The following is a 23965-nucleotide window of genomic DNA, read 5'->3' as shown; positions in this document are numbered from 1 at the left end:
ACTCATTATTCATTGCACATTGCTAAAATCGTGGACGTCCATTTACTTATTCATTATTACGTCTTATTCAGAATATTGGCAAAACTTGTTGCAAAATAAAAACTTTCAACGAAATTAGAAATCAGTTATGAAAATAGAGAATATTATTGTATAAAATGACATTTAAAGCTTGCTTTTTGTTGTAATGTTATGTTAGATATCAGTTAATTACATTTGTCTGTTATATTGTTTAATATGGATAAGGGGAACACATACACGATTGGTAAGTATTCTATAATGATATAATTTATGGAAAATGTTAAACAGCCGTTGTGTACCACACTACAAATATAATTTGCAGGTATTGCCTATCATAGCCTGCACATTTTCGAACCATTCAGCTGTGTCTTAAAATATATATGGGTTTTATTTGACATACATAAGTTCTCATCAAAACTGGAAAAGTAAACTGAACAATCTATACAATATATAATTTTTAAGGGTTAAGAAAAATAAAGTAAAAGATATTATCAAATATCAGCTGTAACTCAGATATGAAGCTTTTCAAGGCGATAAGTAAATGAGCCACTTATAAAAAAAATGAATAATAATTATTTAGAAAAAAAGAACAGTTGTCGTTCGTCTATCACTTTGAAAAAATGCCTCAATTGGTAGTGAAACACCAAGAAGGGTGACAATTTTACCACAATGTCAAAAACCTGAATATGGCAGAAAAATTGCCTGTTGAATGAACAGTATCACACAGGCTTTCTCTATAATTTTGGATTGAGTTGTGCAGTTTGAGTATTGATTCCTGGACTCATACGTTGGTTCTTCTATTTACAATACACAGAAGACACATCATTTACATATGAAAAATCTAGTTACTATGCTTATAAAGTCCCTTCAGTGGTACTTGAATTAAAACAGATAGAAAGGATAACCAATAAATAAATCCTGATTTTTGGAGAAAAAAAAAAACAGGTTACACATATGTCATAGGTATTATTCACATGCTCCAAGTTTAATGAACTTATAAAAATACATTTTTTTTCATTCCATATGTTTTATTTTTAAGCAAAAAAAGGAAGAATACATATATCAAAAACACAAATTACAAAGACAGGTAAGCTTTTTTGAAAGCTACTATGCATACGTGTTATTATCTTATTGGTTGTCATCATTGAACTTCCTTGTTGTTTACCTGCACTAAACAACAATCGCTCAGGTAATGATATTTCGACTAACTATATTGATTTAGGACTCTCTTTTTTTATTTGTAATGATAGATATGTTAGTATATACATATATATAGAATAAAGTCAAAAATTTGTGGAACGATACTGATACAAGATGAAATAATATCGCATTGATCTATTGCGACACAAAACATTGATCCCATACCTAATAAGTGTATATAGATCAGTCTATTAAAAGGTATATACTATGAAATTTAGAGCTAGCGGCCGCACCAGAATAGTCTTCAAACGGTGTAAAAACAAAAACTGGGGGATTCACACGAATTCAAAATGAATTCAAAAAGAGTAGGACACAATGAATCGATAGGGAGGGCGTCACTCTCGTGACATGCCCGCCCGCCATACGAATCCACACTCAGTCAACACATTAAATTAAAATGTAACAATCGAGAATAGAAAACAATGGGTAAAATTATAGATCAGACGACTATTATGGTGTCTTAAGGAGGCCAGAGGGTACAAAATATTCAGCGGTTGTTTTTCAGTACAATTTTTTTATTACACAATTAGTTATTTTTTGATGATATGGTACAAAAATCATTTAGTTTAGGCCCCAAATGATTTTTTTTATATATATCATTAAGCTCAAAATTATCTCCCTTTGGTGCAAACATGTCATTTTTGGCATTACAATCAAAAATGTATTTTAACTCATCGGTGACCTATATTTATTATTATATTTTTAGGTAAGTTGTACTTAAACTAAACAATTGAAAAATTTAACCAATTTATGTAATTTAGTTCTTTTTTCTATCTCGATATTACCTCTTTTTCTCCTATCATTTCAACAGAAAAAAGTACCGTAACAAATATGCATGCTTCTTTCGAAGGGTGATTGTGAGCTTAAATCACAGTGACCCCATTTTTTATTTTGTTTTTTTTATTAAGTATATGATGAAGTTCATTAATAGAAAAAAAAATGCAAAATCTTATAAGTAAAAAAAAAAATATGGATGTATACCCTCGAGCCCCTCAATATATAAGATTACGAAAACATTGTAAGTACTGAGTTGAAAACAAAGTGTATAAATAGTCTAAATGATAAGATAAACACCATACTAGTCTTTGTTTAGATGAAAGTCTTTCAAATCAATGGCATTTTATGTATATTTAAAATAATTTGTTTTTTTAAATTTGATGCAATACAAACACACAGTTTAACAAAATGTCATTGAAATAAATGTAAGGTCAGACCGGTATGTGATCTAAAGTTATAATTGTATCAAACCAGTAGTATTTCCCAAAATCTCTCAAGGGTCAAACAAGTTTAGACAGTGTGTCCTAAATCAAGGGACTTTGGAAATTTGATACAGACTGTATACTTCTAAGTTATTCATGTTAAATGCTAATGCTTAAACTTGATTCTTACGAAAAAATAAAAAATGGAAAAAAAACTAAAAGAATAAATAATTTGCTGTTGGATTTTTGTTTTAGAGAAAACGCCAGCTAAACATAGATTTAATGACTTTTAAAAGCCTACAACATCTGATTAACCATTTACCAAAATTTGTAATGCGTGACACTATCAAAATCTCTAGCGTACTCTACAAAGCAACAGTATAAACGTTCAACTTACCCAAAGAATTAGTGATAAGGGAATAAAGGGCAATGACGGTATTGACAGTTCCAAATCCAGGCCGTAAACCAAAATTGTGCACTTGTCAACACATTGTTCTTTTCGCTCCATGAAGCAACCTTGTATTTAGCAACGAGATGAAAAATTTCCAAACATGAAATACTAAAGATATTCCACGGTAGTTTTTATGTTAATTTTCGTCTTCCTTTTTAAAAACATGTACGATAATACTGTTGATTAATATATTTCAGGAAAATTTTCGAAATTAAGAATATTATTAAAAAGTTTACACAATATTAGAATAACAGTTTTTCCAGCAATAAGATATTCGTTCATGATAGTGTTGAACCTAGTAGCTTTATCATATTTCAATAGCCTTAAGCTTTTTCTAATTTATTTCCTGAAAATGGAATGTCTAGTTCCTCATTTGCGTTTGGTAAAGTTTTTGTTTTTGTTTCTCTGTCTGTTTCTGAGTTATTTGACATGTTTAAAATATTTCTGAAATTAATTGTTCTAAACTTATTTTATGCGCGTTCTCAGTGTTTGGTCTTTTGAACTTCTGGAAGAATTTCTTTGGGTTTTTTCCTCTCAAATTTTTGAGAATATTACCTTTTTGTTTTTTTAATGTCTTTCAAGCCTAATCTCCGTACATTTATATTTCTGTTTAGATAAGTTTAGTCTCATTCTGTTTTGGTGTATTGTTCACAAATGTCTGTAAGCAGGTTGTTAACATAAAACATTGCTTAGTAACAAATGGCAACTCAGTCATTTGATACTTTAATAAAATTGAGAAATGAAATGGGGAATGTGTCAAAGTGACAGCATTTGTTTTAATTTTATCCAAATCCTATGAAATAAGATAATTTTTAAAGTTTAATATTTACTTTGAATTATACAGGTAAAGAAACAATGGCGACCTCATGTAGCACAGTATGTGGTGTATGTGAAATACAACACAAGACAATTGAAGCTGAATATTGGTGTCCTGAATGTGAACAAGGCCTATGTTCAAACTGCCTGAACTACCACAATGCTTTGAAATCGTCTAGAAATCACGAGGTTATTCCCGTTGAAAACTACAAACAACTTCCATCTTCAATATCCAGTATACAGCAACACTGTTCTGATCATAATAGAAAGTTCCAGATGTACTGTCCTCAGCATGAAAACCTATGTTGTCCGTTATGTATCTCATCTAACCATAGAAACTGCATTGGCCTGTTATCGGTAGAAGAAGTCATAGCAACGTCAAGGACATCGTCTTTATTTGACAGTATGGAATTGCGCCTTAAAGATGTGATGAGTAATGCAGAACAAATCATCGATGACCGTAAACAGAACCTCACTTCAATCCAGAACCAGCACCATAAGTTTTCGAGCGAGATAACACAGATTCGTGATAAAATAAATAAACACCTAGACCTCCTAGAAATACAGTCATTTAAGGAATTGCAAGCTACTAAAAAAGATATTAGCAGGCAAATAGAAACTGTCATTACAAATGTAACCCAAAACTACAAACATATGAGTGAGTTGAAGAATGAAATGTGTTCAATTAGGAAATATGCATCAAATCTTCAGACATTTTTAGGAGCTAAAATCCTTGAGGTGGAAATAAAAAAGAAAGAGGAATATCTCCAGTCTTTGTCTGTTGATGGACGACTCCAACAAGTTTTTATTAATCTTGAAGTTCATGACGAATTATCAAAAATTTTATCTATTCAAAAATTTTGTTCAGTTTCAACAGAAAATAAATCGTCATTAGTTGTATTAAAGAATGAAACAGATAAGCAAGCGCAACTCCTTAGAATGCCAGTTGTTACACCAAGATCTATTTTTGATATCAACCCAACGCAACAACAGAAAATGACCGTTCCTTCGCAAATTACTGGCTGTTCAATGACCCCGTCAGGTAAATTCATATTTGTGAACTGCTACGAGCATCAATTGATCATTCTAACAAAGGATGGAAAACCGGACAGTGTAATTGATACACCAACACAATATCCTATTGATGTAACACATATCGACGACTTAACCGTGGCAGCTTCATTTCATGGTGAGAAAGTTATTCAGATCATCAATATTATATCCAAAAAAGTTGTCAAAACCATCAACACATTCGGCAAGTGCAGTGGCATTAATCGTCATTACAACCAAATTTTATGCTGCGAGTACTTATATGGTATCCGTATCGTGGAATTGTTAAAATCAAATAATTATCTCTTGGTTAATGACAAAGCAGTGGCACACTGGAACTATGTAACATCATGTAAGGATAAAATATATCATACCCACAGAAACGCAGTAAAGTGTTATTCCTTGACAGGGGAGAAACTGTGGGAATTCAAAGATGAATCAATTTTGAAAAGTGCCTGTGGTGTGACCACTGATAAACATTCAAATATTTACGTCGCAAGTCGTGGAAATAACAGTATAGTCGTCATTTCACCCGACGGGAAAAAAGGAAGACGAATACTGGGGAAAGGAGATGGAATCTTCCAGCCATATGTTATTTTTATCGACGGAGAAAATGACACTCTTCTGGTCGCCAATTATAATGGAACTGCAATTTTGTATAAGCTGATTTTTTAAATGTTCCTTTTTTATTTAAATATAAGGACAACTAATTTGTGTGGTAGTGTGTAAAACTTTGTTTTAGACGAACTAAAATGTAAGAACTACGAACACTGATAAAAAAACGTTTTAAAATACTTTTATAGAAAAATTGTCAAAGTTTTTTCGTCGGTTTTGTTTTGCGTCAATAAATGTGAAATGGGTAGTTGTAATACCACAGGCGTTCATTTTGTCGTGTCTTGTCTGTCTCATATCTCGGTATTTGTGTGGTACAAATAAATTGTAAACATGCTTGACGAAGATCATCAAACTGCTAACAGTTTAGCAAGACTATCATAATTTCGTAAATTAAAAGCAAATAATAATTTACGAACTATGAAAAAAGACGAAGGACCGAAAAATAGTTCTTTTTCCAATAACATATGCACACGATGAAGGATACGCGTTACACATTTCTCGCTAGAATACAGCAATATGTGTGACAAAAATGACATGGATGACATTCTCACGATCCATTCAAAGTTTTAATAAAAATACTAGTACAAAGACTCCATTCATACTGATTGAATAAAAGATATGTATATGATATGTTCCGATATTTTTATTTTATTTAAAGAGTCGTTTAATTTGTGTATGAAACGGCATTTCAAAGTATATCACAAGATAGCATCACTCGGGCAAAGTAAAATCACTAGGATATAATGAACACATGAACGGTCAGTACAAAATGTTCTGTATTGATGGAGTCGTATTATTTTTCAAGTGATATAGTCAAATTTAATGAATTGAGACTACTTTCGTTATAAGTATTAGTGGAGTCATGCACGCTTAAAAATGAGAAGCTAAATGTGTAAAGACAGTTGTTGAATCATGTGCATCGTTTTATTGAACCTCAGTCACATACAGAATGTGACGGGGCTAAACATATATGTCAGCGTGCAACACTCCCCTAATTTGGGACAGTTTTGTAAGATCACAACTTAAAACAAATGTGTATGCATTTTTGACAAATACCTTTTTAACTATAGATAACATTTTGAAAATTCACTTGATTTCTACATTCCTGGTATCAATATAACGAGACGGCATCGCACATTCCTGTACATATTTGGGAAACAGTAAAACAAAATTGTAGAGAGATAAGAGTTTAAAGAACTGAATTCTACCAGTATAGAGTATAAGTTTTTAATTCATAGTCCAATATCTTGTTCTTTCTAAGACATTTTAGCCTTAGAAACGATCCACCTCGTGTAACAAAGGTACCATCTTCTTCATCAGAGAGTGTGATTAGTTATCAAAGGTACCAGGATCATAATTTAATACTCCAGACGCGCGTTTCGTCTACATCAGACTCAACAGTGACGCTCAGATAAAAATAGTTATAAAGCCAAACAAGTACATAGTTGAAGAGCATTGAGCACCCAAATTTTATAAAAGTTGTGCCAAATACGGCTAAGGTTATCTATGCATGGGATAAGAAAATCCTTAGTTTTTCGATCAAATTCAAAGTCTTGTAAACAGGCAATTTATAAAAATGACCACATAGTTGATATTCATGTCAACACCGAAGTGCTGGGCTGGTGATGCCATTGAGGAAGAAACGTCCACCAGCAATGGCATCAACGCAGTGGTGTAAATAGTTATCAAAGGTACTAGGCTAATAATTTAGTAGGACAGACGCATTGTAATCCTATCTTATCTTATAGAATACACAATAAAACAATAAAGTGAATACGCAGACATTAAGACATATGTCTTACGTTGCGTAAAGTATATCATCAAACCGAATTTATTTTATAGAATTGAGGACATTAAGTTCTTTTTTCGTTATTGTGAAAAATAATTTTATATTAATTGTCCCGAGAATAAAAATATAGAATAGACCTGAAATACATAAGACTCTTTAAAAAATGTGTCCTTAATATGTTACGTAATCTATGATTAATTAAAAAGAAACAAGTTGATTTACCCCCTTATTGTATGTGCATGTTTAAAATCATTTGTGTAAGAAAAATGCAAAAAGTGAATTTTTAAACCCGCATTGCTTTGATATTTTTGATTTGAGCGTCACTGATGAGTCTTATGTAGACGAAACGCGCGTCTGGCGTACTAAATTATAATCCTGGTACCTTTGATAACTATTTACACCACTGGGTCGATGCCACTGCTGGTGGACGTTTCGTCCCCGAGGGTATCACCAGCCCAGAAGTCAACACTTCGGTGTTGACATGAATATCAATAATGTGGTCATTTTTATAAATTTTCTGTATACAAAACTTTGAACTTTTTGAAAAACTAAGGATTTTCTTATCCCAGGCATAGATTACCTTAGCCGTATTTGGCACAACTTTTTGGAATTTTGGATCCTTAATGCTCTTCAACTTTGTACTTGTTTGGGTTTTAAAAATATTTTTGATTTGAGCGTCACTGATGAGTCTTATGTAGACGAAACGCGCGTCTGGCGTACTAAATTATAATCCTGGTACCTTTGATAACTATTTCCTCAACTTATAAAAAAAAAACCATTTATTGTCTCAAGTTCATTTCAATTTTGATAATCAACAATTGTGAATTTTGAAAGACTTTTAAAATTGTTCTCCGAATAATTGCATTATTAGGCTATTTTTTTTTATTCTATTGGCTATCTGCCAATCTCTCTGATGTATGGGCGGCGGTCTCAATTACCAGATCTTGCAAATTCATTTCACAGATAACACCACTGATCACAGGATATTTCTCATTCATTATTATGAATGGGATGTTTTCTATTTCTTTTTGAACTATTCATAAAACACGATTTTTGAATAGGATACCTACTGTCTAGAGTCTTTCTCACAGATGGATAAACATTTATCATTTCTTCCAGATTCAACAACCCGTATTCAAGATTCTTCTTTCATTCCGTTTTATATTGACGGTAGATGTTCTTCGTTTCTTTGATGTTAGTAGCAAAAGAAACACAAATCGGTGATTTTGTAAAATTTCACCCTTTGTAAATGATGTTAAAGAATCTTTTGGATTACATGTTAACAAAAACAAAAATCAAAGAAAACGAACAAAATGTATTATACAGCTGGAAAACAAAACTTCACAGAACTCCTCAAAAGGACGACACATAGCTGAATCGTCAAGATGTCCTCAACTGAACATCTTTTGTAAAGTGTTGACTGTTGCTTTTCTTCAGTAAAATTTGACCTTCAAAATCATTCTGATGAAATATATTCAACCGGTGGTGTCAATCATATGTTAATTATATAAAAGTTCTAAAGATCTACTGGTAAATCTTATATCACGATCTCTGAAATTTTGCAGAAATATTTAAACTTTTGATTTTTTTTTTACGCTTTCAAATACTATTCCTCATGCTCAATTGACCCATTGACTTCACCATCTCATCAAATAGATCTTTTTTCTATAGAAATTGAAATCTTATATATAAGTTTCTTGTTTCTGGTTAGAGTAATTATTATTTTGTGACGATCCACACTGATTCTATCAGAAAATAAACTGAAGATGATATTACCAAAATGCTGGATTTTTTTTATCGACAACATATATTTTTAGTTTGGAGGATTGATATTTCAACAGACAATCGGTCCAATGGGTACTAATTGTGCATCCTTATTTGCCAATTTGTTTTTGTACTCGTGAATAGCAGAATTCATTCAGAACATGAAAGACAAAAAGAAAAAGCTCCGTGCAAATTTTTTTTAATTTTACTTTCAAATGTATTGATGATGTCATATCAATGAATAACCAATATTTCAGTCAGTACTTACAACTCATATATCCAAGTGAACTTGAAATTAAGGATACCACCGTCAATATTTGTATAAATGGACGAATTCACACAAAAATCTATGTCAAACGGGAAGATTTCAACTTCCCAATTATCGATTTCCAATTTCTCAGCAGTAACATATCCTCTGCCATATCGTATGGTGTTTACATTTCTCAGTTGATATGTTATGCTCGTGCATGTTTATACTATGAGGACTTCTTATACATGAGTGTGCTACTTAACAGAAACTGCTCCCACAGAGTTATGAGGAGGAAAGATTAAAAAAGACCCTCCGTAAATTTTATTGACAGCATTACAAATTGATTGATCTATACAATGTGTCTGTATCTAAACATACTAAATTTTACCACGTCTAAGATGGTGGTTCATCATGTACGTCGTCTGGTGTGTGTGATAAGTACCAAAAGTGACTTATCACCGAATATTATCACCGAATATGACTGCTTTGCCGAGTGGGAATTCGCATTGATATGTGTCCTGAGTGTTCTTGCTTTTATTTGTACTGTACTCCTGTCACGTTATGTTGTCATTTAGCGGTATTCTTTAAACATTGCCATATAAGCGGAAAGCTAAACTAGCAATGAAACAAGACTCAACTCATTACGTCAGAAATATTGTAGTTGTTATCAAATAGTCCGTTTTTATGTAGGTTTGCGTTAGTTTATGTAGCATTTCAGTGTTATTTTGTTCCATTGTTGTCTCTTAAGGTTGATGTGTTTCCCTCGGGTTTGGTTTGTGACCCAGATTTGTTTCAGTTAAATCTATTAAGCAGCGGTATAATGTGAATAAGATATTATGGTGTATGTTCGTTTACTTATTTGAACATCTTTCGTAAAGGCATATCTGCCCAATGATGTATCGCACCTAAACAAATAAACAAATCACGGTGCTCTTCGACAAATTCGACTAAACCTTCAAATTTAACTGTTAGATATTTACAAATATCAGTCAGCAAGCCTTTTATATGCTATGGTCTTTCATGCCCATAATTCAGGATAGCAAAGTAAATATATGTTGTATATATAAAAAAGATGATATGGTATGATTGCCACTGATACAACTCACCGTGTTTATTAAATGTACTTGAAGTAGCTTATCTTGTGTCAACTGTAGTCTTTATATCCAAAAATGTAGTGCTTGTGATATATATGGAAGATGAAAGCAAATAGCAAGTTTTTTTTACATTTGTGAACCTGTCTGAACAAACTGCTCAAGACTGCACCTTTCCCTGACGAATGGAACTACCTTTAATTGATGAATGAGATAACCGAATTTTTCTATATGATTTAGTATAATAAACATGAACACACACAAGCTAAAAATAATGAAAACAATAAGTCCGTTTAAGAGATAAAAATACAAACATTAACAGCTCTATCTGATGATTGGACACAATTAAAATCATTACAATCAAATATGACATCATCAAAATACACAGGATATATGCATAAATTAAAACTAAACATTTATTGGACAAGCACAATATCCTGACAAAAGTTTAAACAATACTAGACATATACACAAACAGAACACCATCTTGTCTACAGATTATTCCGCATAGTCACAGAAATACGCTGTGTCCGTAAATGTTATGAATATTTTTGCCCATTAGCACGCCTGTTATCGTATCTGTATCAACTATCTTTTGATCAGTATTGAAGTCATTCAAATTTTTAATGACAGTTAATGTGTCTGTCTTGTTTTTTGAGAATATTCGACTCTCTTTTGTGGATAGTACTTTTCGTTGCAGCGTTATCATGGTACACTGATATGTCCGATGTTTCTAATATAGTAATGCGGTACATTGGAACATCCTATGTTTCTATTGACGCATCCCATACATCGGAAATTCCGACGTGTTTTGACTCGACTCGTTAAATGATGGCCTAAATTAATATGAATATTTGTGTCTCCAGGGATTTTTGCATTTGTTTTTGAGGATCTGTTGACATATGACAGATATTTACCGTTGTAGTAATATTTTCAAGTGATCCTGTTGCACAATTCAATTTTACTTTTTGGTCGTTAATATGAAAAAAAAACATGATTATTACTTAAATGACTATATAAGGTCCTTGCCATGGTTACTTGAGATTTTCAGACTGTTGGATTTTTGTTACTGAATGCCCTTTATAAACATATGTAGTAGGTTTAAATGTTTGCACTGAGATCATTATCTCTCTTTTTTTGTAGGTGTACTGATTTCAGACTATCATTAGCAATAACATACATCAAATTTAGTGAAATACATAGGGCTGGTATTATTCTGCATGTTGGTTGACAGCCAAAAGTTGGGAAGATAATTCAATAGTCTGGTTGACCTCTCTTTTAAACATCTGCATATTAAATTGGCATTTGTGGTATATTCATGGCCTGACTTCAGGGAACTTTCTTAACGCGTCTAGTCCTAATGTTTACTGTAAATTCCTGTTGGAAATAGCTACTGAATACTTTAGGTGGTGGACTTAATTTCTTCTGCCTGTTAAATTCTGTTGTTTCTCATCCCGATCTTTTTTCGCATCTCATTTTCTATTTTTTTACAAAGCCAAAGAAACCGCTTCTGTATTTTTCATGATCTTTTATAGTTGCTCCAATCATTTTTAACATTTTGAATTTTGTTTTGTCATGCTTCAAGCTCATTTTTTTATCAGTTGCATTTGGTGTTTCGTCTTTGTAATGTTATATTCTTTTATGACGTTTTTTATTTCATGCCGTTTATTTTATCCTCAGATAAACTTAATCTTTGCGGTGGATCTTTATCTTTAGTGAACTGCTCTTTTGGTTCCACAACAATTGCTCCTTTGTTTACTAATAGGTTCCATAGGTTGTTAGGAATCTACTAATGGATCTATTAAACTAAACCAAGATTCATGTTGGATACGCTAAGGTCGCGAGTCACATAGTTAAGTTCACTATATCGAACTGCATTTTTCAGTGTTCTTTTCCTGTGTGCATGCAACTTTTTAGAGAAGCTCAAATCTTATGGAATCTCTCGTAAATGCTTGCTGTATTTCTATATCATAAAAACGCCGGTATCTCAGTTTGCACCATTAAGGCAAATTCACAATCAAAACCAGATATCATGCGAGATCGCGCAATCGGAGGTATATTTGTGAACTCCTTGGGTTCTACTTCTTTCACTTTCTCAATAACATAGTATTACAGACTTATTTCTGCACGAATATTAGCAAATTTAAAAGTTTCTTCCAACTTGAAACGCGAAAATTCAACCTTTTTTATTTCACTGATACAAGAACTATAACTCACCCGAAGGAAAACACAAAAATATTTGCCGTGAACCCATCCACGGGGAAAGTCGAAGCAACATTAGGTGATACCTCTTTTCAAAGGTCGGCTGACTTGAACGTTCACTTTTAACACTTCCCTTGAGGGACTGTTTAATACAGGTTTGACTGTATAAGTTACAGTATCATTTCTAAAGCCAAAATATTTCTTATATTTTATTTGACAATCATTGCTACTATATTTACTATAATACATTTACACTATTAAGGTCGAATAAACCGCAATAATCACAATTTGGTAAACCACGTTAACGAGAACTGATTGAATCTTTCAAATAAAATTCTTTAATACAATAAACAGATGCTTTGAGATAATTTAAACACCATCTGTCGCTACCTTAGTCTGATGAATGCGACTAAATCTCTATGTTATTAATATGCGCAGTTCAATGAAAAAATGTCAAAAAGAAACCTACTCAAGTTTACATTAATTTATGTCCCGAATGTATAAATATAGCATTCGTTTTCCATTTTTGTTCTGGTATTTGAAGAAGTGATTATGTTCAAATACACTTGAAATTTACAATTAAGGGAATTTAACTCCTAAAAGTGCTATCATTCTAACCAAAAGTGATCTAAAATATATCTCGAATTACCACACACAAAGAAACGAAAGATCTACCATTTCTAAAAAGGATTAGGGCAACTTTAAAATAGGATGTTTAGGTCGATGTTTTTTTTCCGGCCATATCTCGAAATTCTTCTTAACTATCTGATTATTTCACTCATTCTGAACTAATACACCATACTTTTTAATTCAAAATTTGTGTTCTGTAGGTTAAATTCTCTAATCCTGTTCATATTTCTTAAAACAGTTGTGTTACTTCCATCGAGATATTTATTATTTTCTTAATTAGTTAGTTTGTGATAACATTTTGTGAGGGAATTCGATGTTTGCAATACCACGGTTCAATTGAACGCACTTTTTGCCGTGTTTTAAGAAATGATTAATTTAACTTTCTATCTATGAATTATTGGTGAAACAATAAAGTTTGAGAAGAGAGATTTTTCTGTATAAAGTCAATAGTTATGTAGACATGAACCCAAAACTTTCCCCTGACTTAGATACGCATATGAAAGATCCAAAAATTATACCATTACAGAACATGTTTGTGTTTATTATTGCAATATTGTTTTGATTGAGTTAGCCATTTCAATTGATATTTTATAGTGTGTTTAATTTGTTGTGATGCTCACTATGTTCGGATAAGGGTAGAGGTTAGTACCTATTAAAACATTTTAACCCGCTGCATTTGTTTGCACCTGTCCCAAGTCAGGAACCTGATGTCCAGGAGTTGTCGTTTGTTGATGTGGTTCATTAGTGTTTCTCGTATCTCGTTTATTATATAGATTAGACCGTTGATTTCTCGTTATAATGGTTGTACACTAGTCAATTTAGGGGCTCACATAGATTTCTCTTCGGTGTGATCCAAGGTTCCGTGTTGAGTTCTTTACTTTGATTTAAACTGTGTTTTCATTCACACATTGTTAATTGGATGACGAGTTGTCTCATTACCACTCATATCACATCTTCTTATATCTAGATAACATATTTTGTTGAAAAAAGAGTAATCTTACAAATCAGACATTTTATTACATTTAATCAATCAAGTTTTTGAAGAGAAATGCGGAAATACATTTAACTCACACCTACGCCAGGTAAAATAATAGTTTATCTTAACAAAACAAATATTGTTCAGTCTCATTATAATGTGATTGTTATATTCAATCCTAAAACAAAAGTGGTCACTACCCAAAGTCAAAATATGTCCGAGCTACCTGGTTTGGATTTCAAAATCCAACGCGATCGTTTTGAGCTCAACGTCGTCTACATCACAAAATATTTTTAGGCACTAAAATGATTGCTTAACGTATTCTTTACAATATAAGCAATTTAATCTTGAGATTCTAATGACGATCATAGTCATAAAAACCTGCCTTTGTAGGAGTAGAATATATTGTAACGTTACACAAGAGTTGTGTAATGCGGAGTATAAACCGTAAAATTGGATTTCTCAGTAAAGAAATTGATTACCCCCCTCTTAAATTTCATAAATTTCAAAAAGTTAATGGAATTGACACATTAGTTATTTCCAATTTGAACATATTTAATAATTTTTTTTTATATATTCTAAAGAAATCTATTTCAGCTCAACTAAAAAACGAATCGAAATATGTTCGGATTGGAGGTGCAGTGATTCTACAATGCCCCATTAATGGTTTAGAGTCTGTTGTAACTTGGCGATATAACCAGGAGGTTTATTACATATCTACTGAAATTAACACAGACATTCCGCACCATAAAAGACTTTCCGTTGTTAGAACCCATTCGGCAGGGGAATATTTTCTGCAGATAATGAACATTACAGATGTAGATCTTGGAACATACATTTGCGTATCAACAAGTGATACTAACGTGGTTGATTCATCAACGCAGCTTATGTTAATGGGTATGTGAAGGGTATATTTTGATACAGCTAACTCGCCAACATAAATATAAAATAACTAAAAAGGAACAGTGATAAACCTTTACCTATTTTCGTCTATAATAAAATCTGCATCAATACCCTTGAGCTACTTCTGATTATTTTTCAATAAGAATTTCAAATTCTAATTGAGTTAAACATTAATATTTTATTTTTATTCTAATTTAGTGCCACCGTCATATCTTTCCATTGTTGGACATACGTCAAATGTATTCCATACAGAGGAAGATAGTAAAGTAAATCTGACGTGCAAAGTGATATCAGGAATACCTTCAGAGTATCTCTATTGGAAATCAGGAAACAAGACCTTTGTAAATGGATCAGGGGAGATAGAGTATAATTTTCAGGTGAAACGTAGTGACCATTTGAAAGTTTTCGAATGCATTGCTATACACGAAGCTTTAATCGAACCTTTAAGAAAGACGCTCCAACTCATATTATCTGGTAAGTGATGGAATATATCGGTCTCAATACATAACAATTTGTTTATCGGCGACTGACAATAATCTTGTATCACTTGGTTTATATTCAGAATTAACTTTTTAACAGAGAAGAAACAGTTTACTTGTTTGACGGAGAGATAGATATAACTGCACTCCAACGATGTGCGTCTTCACTGAATTTGTCTTTTTTACCCAATTTAAAACATTTAAATCTTTACGTTAGCCATATTCAAAAACAGTCTATAATTGTTCATCGTTGGTTTTCGTAATCTATTCACTGAAAAAGGAAACAACTGAATGATAGGTTTAAGTATATGAATAAGTGAGCACAGAAATATAACATGACAATAAAAAGAAAAACAAACTTTCATCGCTTGGCGAAAGAAGGTGGATGTCAAAATAATGATTACTGAAGTGTGATTAAACAAGTATGTGATTACAAACACAATATATACGGGTCCAAGTCAGTAGCCTGTAATTCAGTGGTTGTAGTTAGTTGGTGTCTTTTGCCGTATATTTCATTGTTAATTAGGTCTTTCTACTTTTCTGTGGAAAGACCTATTGTATTTTTTCTGATTATTTTGTTTTCTTCCACCTAATTTTGTTCTTGCGAAAAATATTTGTTTCGCAATATTTCGCTTAGATATTTTTCCTATTGTATCGTATAGTTCATGCCCTTTTAGATTCCACCCTGTTAAGACGAACAATTTTTTTTTGTAAGAGTTATTACACCGCACACTGTTTTCCTTGTGACTACATCTCCTCCGTAACGGTAAAAAAAAGCGACAAATTTACTTGTCCTATTTTGACCGAAGAGATATGAATATTCAATATGAGAGTTTTCCCCCCTTATGCCTGTGATATAAGTGATATGCATTTCTATCTTGTAAACCATAAGTCATAGAGACCTAGGATCTTTTGATTTTAGGTTCTTGATCCAAAGAAAAAAAGAAAATAAGGTCAAGGTCAGAGGTCAAGGTCATATTCAATTTGTTTTTGATTTTGGCTTATTTTCAATTCTTTTCAAAAACCGTATAGGATATCGACAACATTTTTTACTAAATTGTAAGTTGCAACATGTCGTGACACATACATTTTGGTTGAAAGGGAACGATAACATTAAATTGGAGTTTTCTCCCCTCTTATATTAAAAATTAGGCATATAGTGATATAACTCATTAACCATATATAATTTAGACCTTTGGTCTTTTGATTTGAAGCCCTTGGTTTATGACCTTGAAGTTGAACTCAAGATCATAGGTTAAATTGAAATTCTAGATTTTGACCTTTGCTTTTACCTCATACATTTACATGATAAAGCCATGGAACTTTTCGCATTACGTTGCAAGACACATGACCATGGAAAAGCCAACCAAAAAGTACCTTATGTAAACCGGAAGTGTTGTTTTTTTTTACTTATTTAGTGTAAAAGTATATTGAACAAAATATATTTGGAATTAGTATGCAGTAAACTATCAAATAAAACAAGGAGTTACATATTTAAAACCGGAAGTAACAATTTATCTCCTTTATTTAGAAATTAATGTATAGAAACCATATATTTTTTTAATCAGTGTACAATAAGCTATCATTTGACGCTGGATATGATATTTCAAACTGAATTTTCAAAGTTCTATATCAAAATTGATCTTTATCGGAGGAAGACCTTCAAATGTTCTCTAAACAGTTGGTTTTTAATTATATATGCATATGTTTGTAATGATGTATATTTCAATTCATTTGTTGTGACATTATTCATAACATGAATCCCACCCACTTCTATATGATATGTTTTCTCACACAAAAAGGGTTTGTGTTGTAGAAGTGTTATTCAAGCAATTGAAATCGTTATTCTCGTTGTTTAACGGAAATAATATCTACAAGCTAATGAGTTTAGGAAATGTCCTCTTAAGTTTCCATATACGCTTACTAAACGTATAGCTAAATGTTAGAATTATACCATTGTTGTTCAGACAATATGGCTAGTACCAAATTATTATTTGAATAGAGTCTGACATCTATTTGCTTATCTAATTTTTGAGATTAGACTGAAATCTTGTATTTGATTGGCTTTAAAAGTTCTGTATGAAACTTGACAAAATGGCGTCTTGCTGCACTGTTTATGACGACGTTGTATAAAATCTGCTATGACGTTTAGCAATTTCTACTGACTGTAGGGGTGCAGGACGCACGTGCATGTTTATTTATACTCCTATCAGCATGCCGGGATTGCTTTGAAATGTTAAGAACATTATTGGTATTGAGTATAGTATTGAGTTTTGTTTGTTACTTGGCCTTCAAGATTACGGATTAAATTTGAAAAGTACTTATGTATATGAGCACTACTAGTATTTGATATTATTTCATTTTGTTAGTATGTTGTCTTTTATCAGAATCAGAATTGTATATTTTTCCTGTTTACAATTGCCGTTTCTTCAATGCTAGACGATTCAGTGCTGGTCTTTTCAAATTTGAAGCAGGTTGTTATAATCGCAAAAGACCTTTGAACAGCGGTATACTGCTGTTGCCTTTGTTTACCTTGTTTTAGCAATACATAGCACGTTTTGTTACTTGTATAAAGCATACCGAATGTATATTTTTTAGAGAAACCTCGTGTAAGAATTGCAGTATACCCTGGAACCGAAGTTCAGGTTGGTGAAAATGTGACCTTGTCTTGTGTCATGGATAATCTGTTTGATCTACGAAGTTTAACTTGGCTGAAAGACGACACTATATTACCATTCAGATCGACGGAACTATGTATAACTGACGCACAAACGAGGGATGCTGGCATATATAAATGTTCAGTGGTCAATCAATGGGGAGAAGGATATAGTTATGTTTCCTTCAATGTAAAAGGTAAGATTGAATTTGAAGTACAAGAAGACGTTATGTCAACAATCTGAGCAATGGCATGGAAGAATGATTTGCTTTGTGAAAACATGTCCTTTATTCAATAAATCTAGTTTACAAATCTAATGAATTCTTGATATTTTACGCAGGGCTTTATGTGATAATATGTTCGTTTTGTGTAATTTGAGCGAATTTATTGAAAGTCTTAAACAAAGTTTAACTTTAAATTTGGAACACAAATTAATGAGCATAAAGAAAATAGCCAAACACTAATGCGTGGCATTAAACATTTCTTGTTACAACAAATGAAAACAACACGTTATAAATTTTGTGCGTCCAAAGCGTTTTTCTTGAATCTCCTTCATCAGGAACGTCCGATGCCAAACATATTATTTAAATGCCCAATACCCAATATAACCCGTGTCACCCTTTATGAGGGTTTGGATGGGGTTAAATGATTAAAGAATAATGCCCTTAAAAAATGAAGATTAGAGAATAATGAGCCAAAAAAAAGAAGATTAGAGAATAAAAGGGTTAATTTTTGGAAGATTAGAGAAAAAGGGGTTAATTTTTTAAAGATTAGAGAAAAATGGGGTGAAAATTAAATGTTTACAGAATAACAGACCCCCCATCCATACCCTCCTTTATGGCATTCTTGCAAATAAAAAATATATTATAACTTTAAAAAGAGAAAATTTTGAAAAACGACGGTAGGTAAAACACTCTCATTTGTGTCAATTTATCAAGTTCTTTGTTTTTACTAGGATTCTAGTGATTTATTAAAGTTGCTACACTGGACTTAACTGCTTCTCTGAAGTCGAACTATTCCTTATATCAACATGCCTTACCCTGTTTAAATTTTGAATCGAATGTTGTCAAAAAGTTTCTCGGCTTATTTTCCCATTCGTACTATAGTCTTAAATTTAGTTGAACTATGTTAGATCTGATTTTGTTAACCAATATTTATGTGAAGTCGTTGCAAAAAGTAAAATAACAAAAATGTTATTAAGCAACAATTGCAAACTAGGTTATGTAATCGAGTAATCTTTCTTTGGTTAAGAAAAGTCTTTCTTTGTCGAAGATGGAATTTATGTTATTACATTCATTTGAATGTGTGACATCTTTACGACAGACGTTCTCAGTATGTTTTCGTGTTTAAATTGTGGTTTTCAAATTATATGTTAATATGTACATATATCTGTGTTTATTTTTTTGTAGAAAAAACACATCCTTATGATGTTAACGATGTCACTTACTTGACTTCACAATGGACAAATACATCTGAAAGATATGGTAAACATTTCAAGATATTCCCACTGTTAAGTGTACATGTCAATAAACGTGGACAATATAAAGCATAGACGTTCAGACATTATGAAAATTTAGTATGTATCACAAAAACTTAAGAATAAATACAAAACCGATCAAGTTAATTCAAATCATAGTAGAAGTGTAGCTCACACTCAAAATGCATAACATGGTTTTGGTCCATGCATTCCGTAGACAAAGAATTATAAATCTATTTAACTGAAAAATGATATATTCTTGCGGTACAGAAAGTAAAGAGTGAAACATTTGTATTGACATGTTTTGTTATATAAATAAGGTTCAATTAGATTATAAAGAAATGACTTCTCATTTCCTATTATGAGCAACGGTGGCAGATTGGTCAAACTACTGAATCACTAGCCTGTCATTAATACTGAGGTTGTGAGTTCGAATCTCGCACGTGGCAGGTGCATTTGACTTTAATCTAAAATTGTAGCTGCAAAAATAACTTCCTCTACAAAACAATTTGTTCATTAGAAAATTTCAAAATTCGGTATTTATAAGCAGCTAGAGAGGTTCAGAGAAGCAATCAACCAAATCAATTTCTATACATCATAGATTAACACTTTGAAATATACGGTAAATAAAACTTAACTTCCTCCGACATGTCCGATATGGTTTTGACAGTTTATTTTTGACTAATGAGTTTGAATGTACCTTCGGTATATTTCGCCTTTCTTTTATGAATGACTGCTCGAATTTTTATTGTTTATTATATGAAAGCTGTAAGCATATTTTTATTTACTTAAAAGACCAAAATTATATACATTTATTTGGAAATAGATTTTATTACGAAAGACCGGCATTCTATTTTTCTAATTTCTGTTTTCTATTTTGACATTTCTCACTACCAACTTGGCATTTCATTTTCTTGCTTCAAAGTTGCAATGTCATAGTTCCAAGTAGACATTTCTCAGTTTCATTTTGACATTTATCATTTCAAGCCTGAGATAATTCTCTGTCAACTTTACTTTTCCCCTTTCTTACATGACAATTTTCCGTTTTTAGTTGGTGTTATTTAGAATATGCATTCATTTTTTTTATACCTAGCATATGCATTGTACAGTTGGAAATGAAATATTAAAAATACCAAACTTCGAGGACAATTGTAAATGGAAAGTACCTAAACAAATCGGCCAACACAGTTTTTCATCATAATACTACCACATTTAGTTTTAGCATGCAATGATGTTCGAGACTTAGCATACTTTTGAATACATATTATTGTTGAATAATAACTGTTGTATTTATAGATAATGGTAAAAGACAACAAACACCATTCCTGCTTATAATAGCGTCAGGAACATCGTTTGTGATTGTTTCCATTTTGTTGGCCAGTAGTGTAGTCATATACAGACGAAGCCACGGAGCAGTACACCTTGAATCAGTCAATCCAAATTCTGAAAATCCACCACCGAACCGGTCTGATAATGTGGAGTATGAAACAATTGACGAATTACAAGATGGGATACTTCCTCATCAAAATGTACCTAGTGGAATAGCTGCGTCTACAATGGAAATTGCAACTGTTGAAATTTTTACTCATAGCAAATCAAATAGTACTAGCGCTGACGACTCATCTTTACGGTCACTCCGCTCCTTATCTGACTATATAAACCCGTATTGTTCCTTGAATGCTGATGTAATTCACAAGAAAAATGAATACGAGTTTTGTTTGTACAAAGCAAACTATGACACCTCTGGCGAAAAAGAAGTAAAAAAATGTTCAAATACGATATGATATTCAATATTCACATCAGGATCAGTCTGACCTAAAACAAATCTGTTCAAATTAATGATATCGTTCCAACCACCTTAATCCGTGCAGCGCACCTGACTTCTTGACTAATACAATTCGATTGTCGAGCAATGCATGTCCTTTGTTGACTTTATTTTATGTTTTTACAGAGAACATGATGTATGACGTTTATACATTTTGTTTTATTATATATTGTAGTTCTGATGACCTATGATTGACATGATTTAAATTATACCGAAATTATCAATCTATTTCTAATTTTCATTTACTATCTCTGGGTCGGTACCACTGCATGATATTACCTCAGAAGTCAGTGATTCGTTATTGAGATGATTTATAAAGTGTTCTTCTAAAAACTTCCCGTTGATGAATGAAAAAATACTAAGAAACTATGGTTTTAACTCTTTCTTGCAAAGTTGACAGCTGATAAATATATGAAGATCTGGTACGAGTGCCATTGAGACAACTCCTATCCAAGCTGAGTTTGAATAATGTGTTTACAAAGTTAATTGGTATATATGTGTCAAATAGCTCTTGTATTTCTCCGCCTTTTTACATTCCAGGCTTTTTAAAATTTGCGTTCCTACTTAATTTAATTTGAGAAAATCGGTTTGATCGCACGTAACTATTGAAATGTTATTTTTCATTTATACTTTTAATATGTCCTTAATCCTTAATTAGTATTCTTTTTGTGTTTTTTCGCAAACATTTTGCAGGATAAGCAATTCAAGCTCCTGTAAGCCTCTTTTGTTAATTTCTACTTAATATCTTTATTTTGGTTTAATCATTGTTTTTGGGGTTATTTTTTTTTTTTATAGAAAGAGAATCTATACAAATTATCTATACAATACCCTTTGATTGCCCGCTGTTGCGTAAGTGTTTGAGAAAAGTTGTCGTTTAAACATATTCTAAACACTTTTTGACTCGCCCTTAACTATAACTTTATATAAATGTATTAGCAGTATTAGTTTTGTTTCCTTAAGGGGTTTTGAAATTGAATTTGTCTTCTTTGAGTTAACGGAAACGAAGATAAAATCTTGTTTTTCAGCATCTGCTTCCTTCTTAAACTGGAGGTCGTATTAGCTGTACGTGTTACCACAAATCCCAGTAGATGATAATAGAACGATGATTTATCATTAAAATACAATGAACTATTACGATGTGTTATAACATTAAATGTTATTGGTTACTGTATTTTGATGTGTAGTTTAACCTAATTTTTTTTTAATTATCTTAGTAATAGTTTATTTCTTACTAGGAAGAACCGATGTCAAACCATGGAGTAAAATAATCGCCCGTCGGCAGCACGATGTTAAAAATCACACAGACGTATGCAGGTCAGCATATGTTCTTCCACATCAGAAGTGGCTCTATACAATATGTCAAGAACTGAGACAGACAAGTAGTGAACACATTAGGAGACTATTTTAAAGATATGATTATTATACATGAAGGTTTTCGTGTGTATTACTAACACTTTGTCGATACCTCCGTTGTGAACTATCAGAATAGAAGTCAATGCTTCAGTACTGACATGATGTATCAAATTGTTCTAAAACTACAGTTGATACAATTAGAAATACAGATCTGACACATTGTATACGTTCCTTCAATAACAGCATTTTACACATACAAAGTTTCATTTAAGATTTGTTGGTAAATGTTGGTTAGGCGATACACATTTTAAATGTGTAATTTTGAATTTCTTATCTGACCTTATGTGTGTCAGACAAACGGCAAAACAAACTAAACACTAACATATATACTCGCGCTAGCAATGGGTTGATACCACCTCCGGTGGACAGTTAGAAGAGTAGTTTATGCTTCGGTCCTGACATGATATTAAAGTGAAAAATTACCGGTTGATTATGTAAAAAGTCCCCAATCAAATGGCAAAATCAAATGATAAAACACATCAAACGAATGGACAACAATTGTCATATTCCTGACTTGGTACAGGTATTTTCAAATGCAGATAAATGGTGGATTAAACCAGGTTTTATAGTGCTAAACCTCTCAATTGTACGACAGTCGCATCAATTTCCATTATATTGACATTGATGCATGAACAAAATGTCTCAAAAAGGGGTACAAAAACAAAACGGACCCCATCAAAATATAGGGGTAATTTCAGGTGCTCCGGAAGTTGAATCAGATTCTGCTCCACATATGGCACCCGTCGTATTGCACATATTGTTACAAAGCCGGTAAATAGTATAATTTCGTAGGTCACATTCGTGAAAAGGGAATGGGATTGTAGTAACGACGAAAATATCCGATATCATTAGTATAACGAATATTCCATAACGGTCAACAAACTCGTGATGGCGTCCGTAATATTTACGAAGTGATGATTACAACTACACCATTTGGATCTCTTGTCAAAAATCAAAAAGTCACAATTGGGAAGCTGAAATCATCTCTTTTGTTTTAAAGTCTTGTTTTCAACCGACCCTCATTGTCAATTTCTAGATTTTCTAGAAGTAAGAAATTTATAAAGTTTTATATTTATTGTATAATAGCTTTTTATTGTATTTTTTGATATACGTGGGCATATTTTATAGATGTTTCTAGCATGAAGCAGCAGTCTCCATTTT

The 23965-nt window shown here is 32.2% G+C and overlaps 2 protein-coding genes across 2 annotated transcripts in view; both read left to right on the top strand.

The window, feature by feature from the left end:
• The first annotated feature begins 1174 nt into the window (after window positions 1-1174).
• Window positions 1175-23965, top strand: part of LOC139520293 (tripartite motif-containing protein 5-like) — a 46799-nt gene continuing 24008 nt past the window's right edge. The window contains exon 1 of the mRNA XM_071312808.1: window positions 1175-1207. The gene's annotated coding sequence lies outside the window, so the exon portion shown is untranslated. The remainder of the gene's footprint in view (window positions 1208-23965) is intronic.
• On the top strand, window positions 14654-22525 carry LOC139520292 (MAM domain-containing glycosylphosphatidylinositol anchor protein 2-like). The gene is made up of 5 exons (XM_071312807.1): window positions 14654-14948; window positions 15153-15428; window positions 18032-18286; window positions 19499-19573; window positions 20863-22525. The coding sequence occupies exons 1-5, from the start codon at window positions 14855-14857 to the stop codon at window positions 21348-21350; spliced, it is 1188 nt and encodes a 395-aa protein (XP_071168908.1). The 5' UTR covers window positions 14654-14854; the 3' UTR covers window positions 21351-22525.

The sequence above is a fragment of the Mytilus edulis genome, chromosome 4, assembly GCF_963676685.1.
Source record: "Mytilus edulis chromosome 4, xbMytEdul2.2, whole genome shotgun sequence".
Lineage (NCBI taxonomy): Eukaryota > Metazoa > Mollusca > Bivalvia > Mytilida > Mytilidae > Mytilus > Mytilus edulis.
Note: the sequence above shows the minus strand (reverse complement) of the source record. Positions and strands in the feature narration are given on the sequence as shown.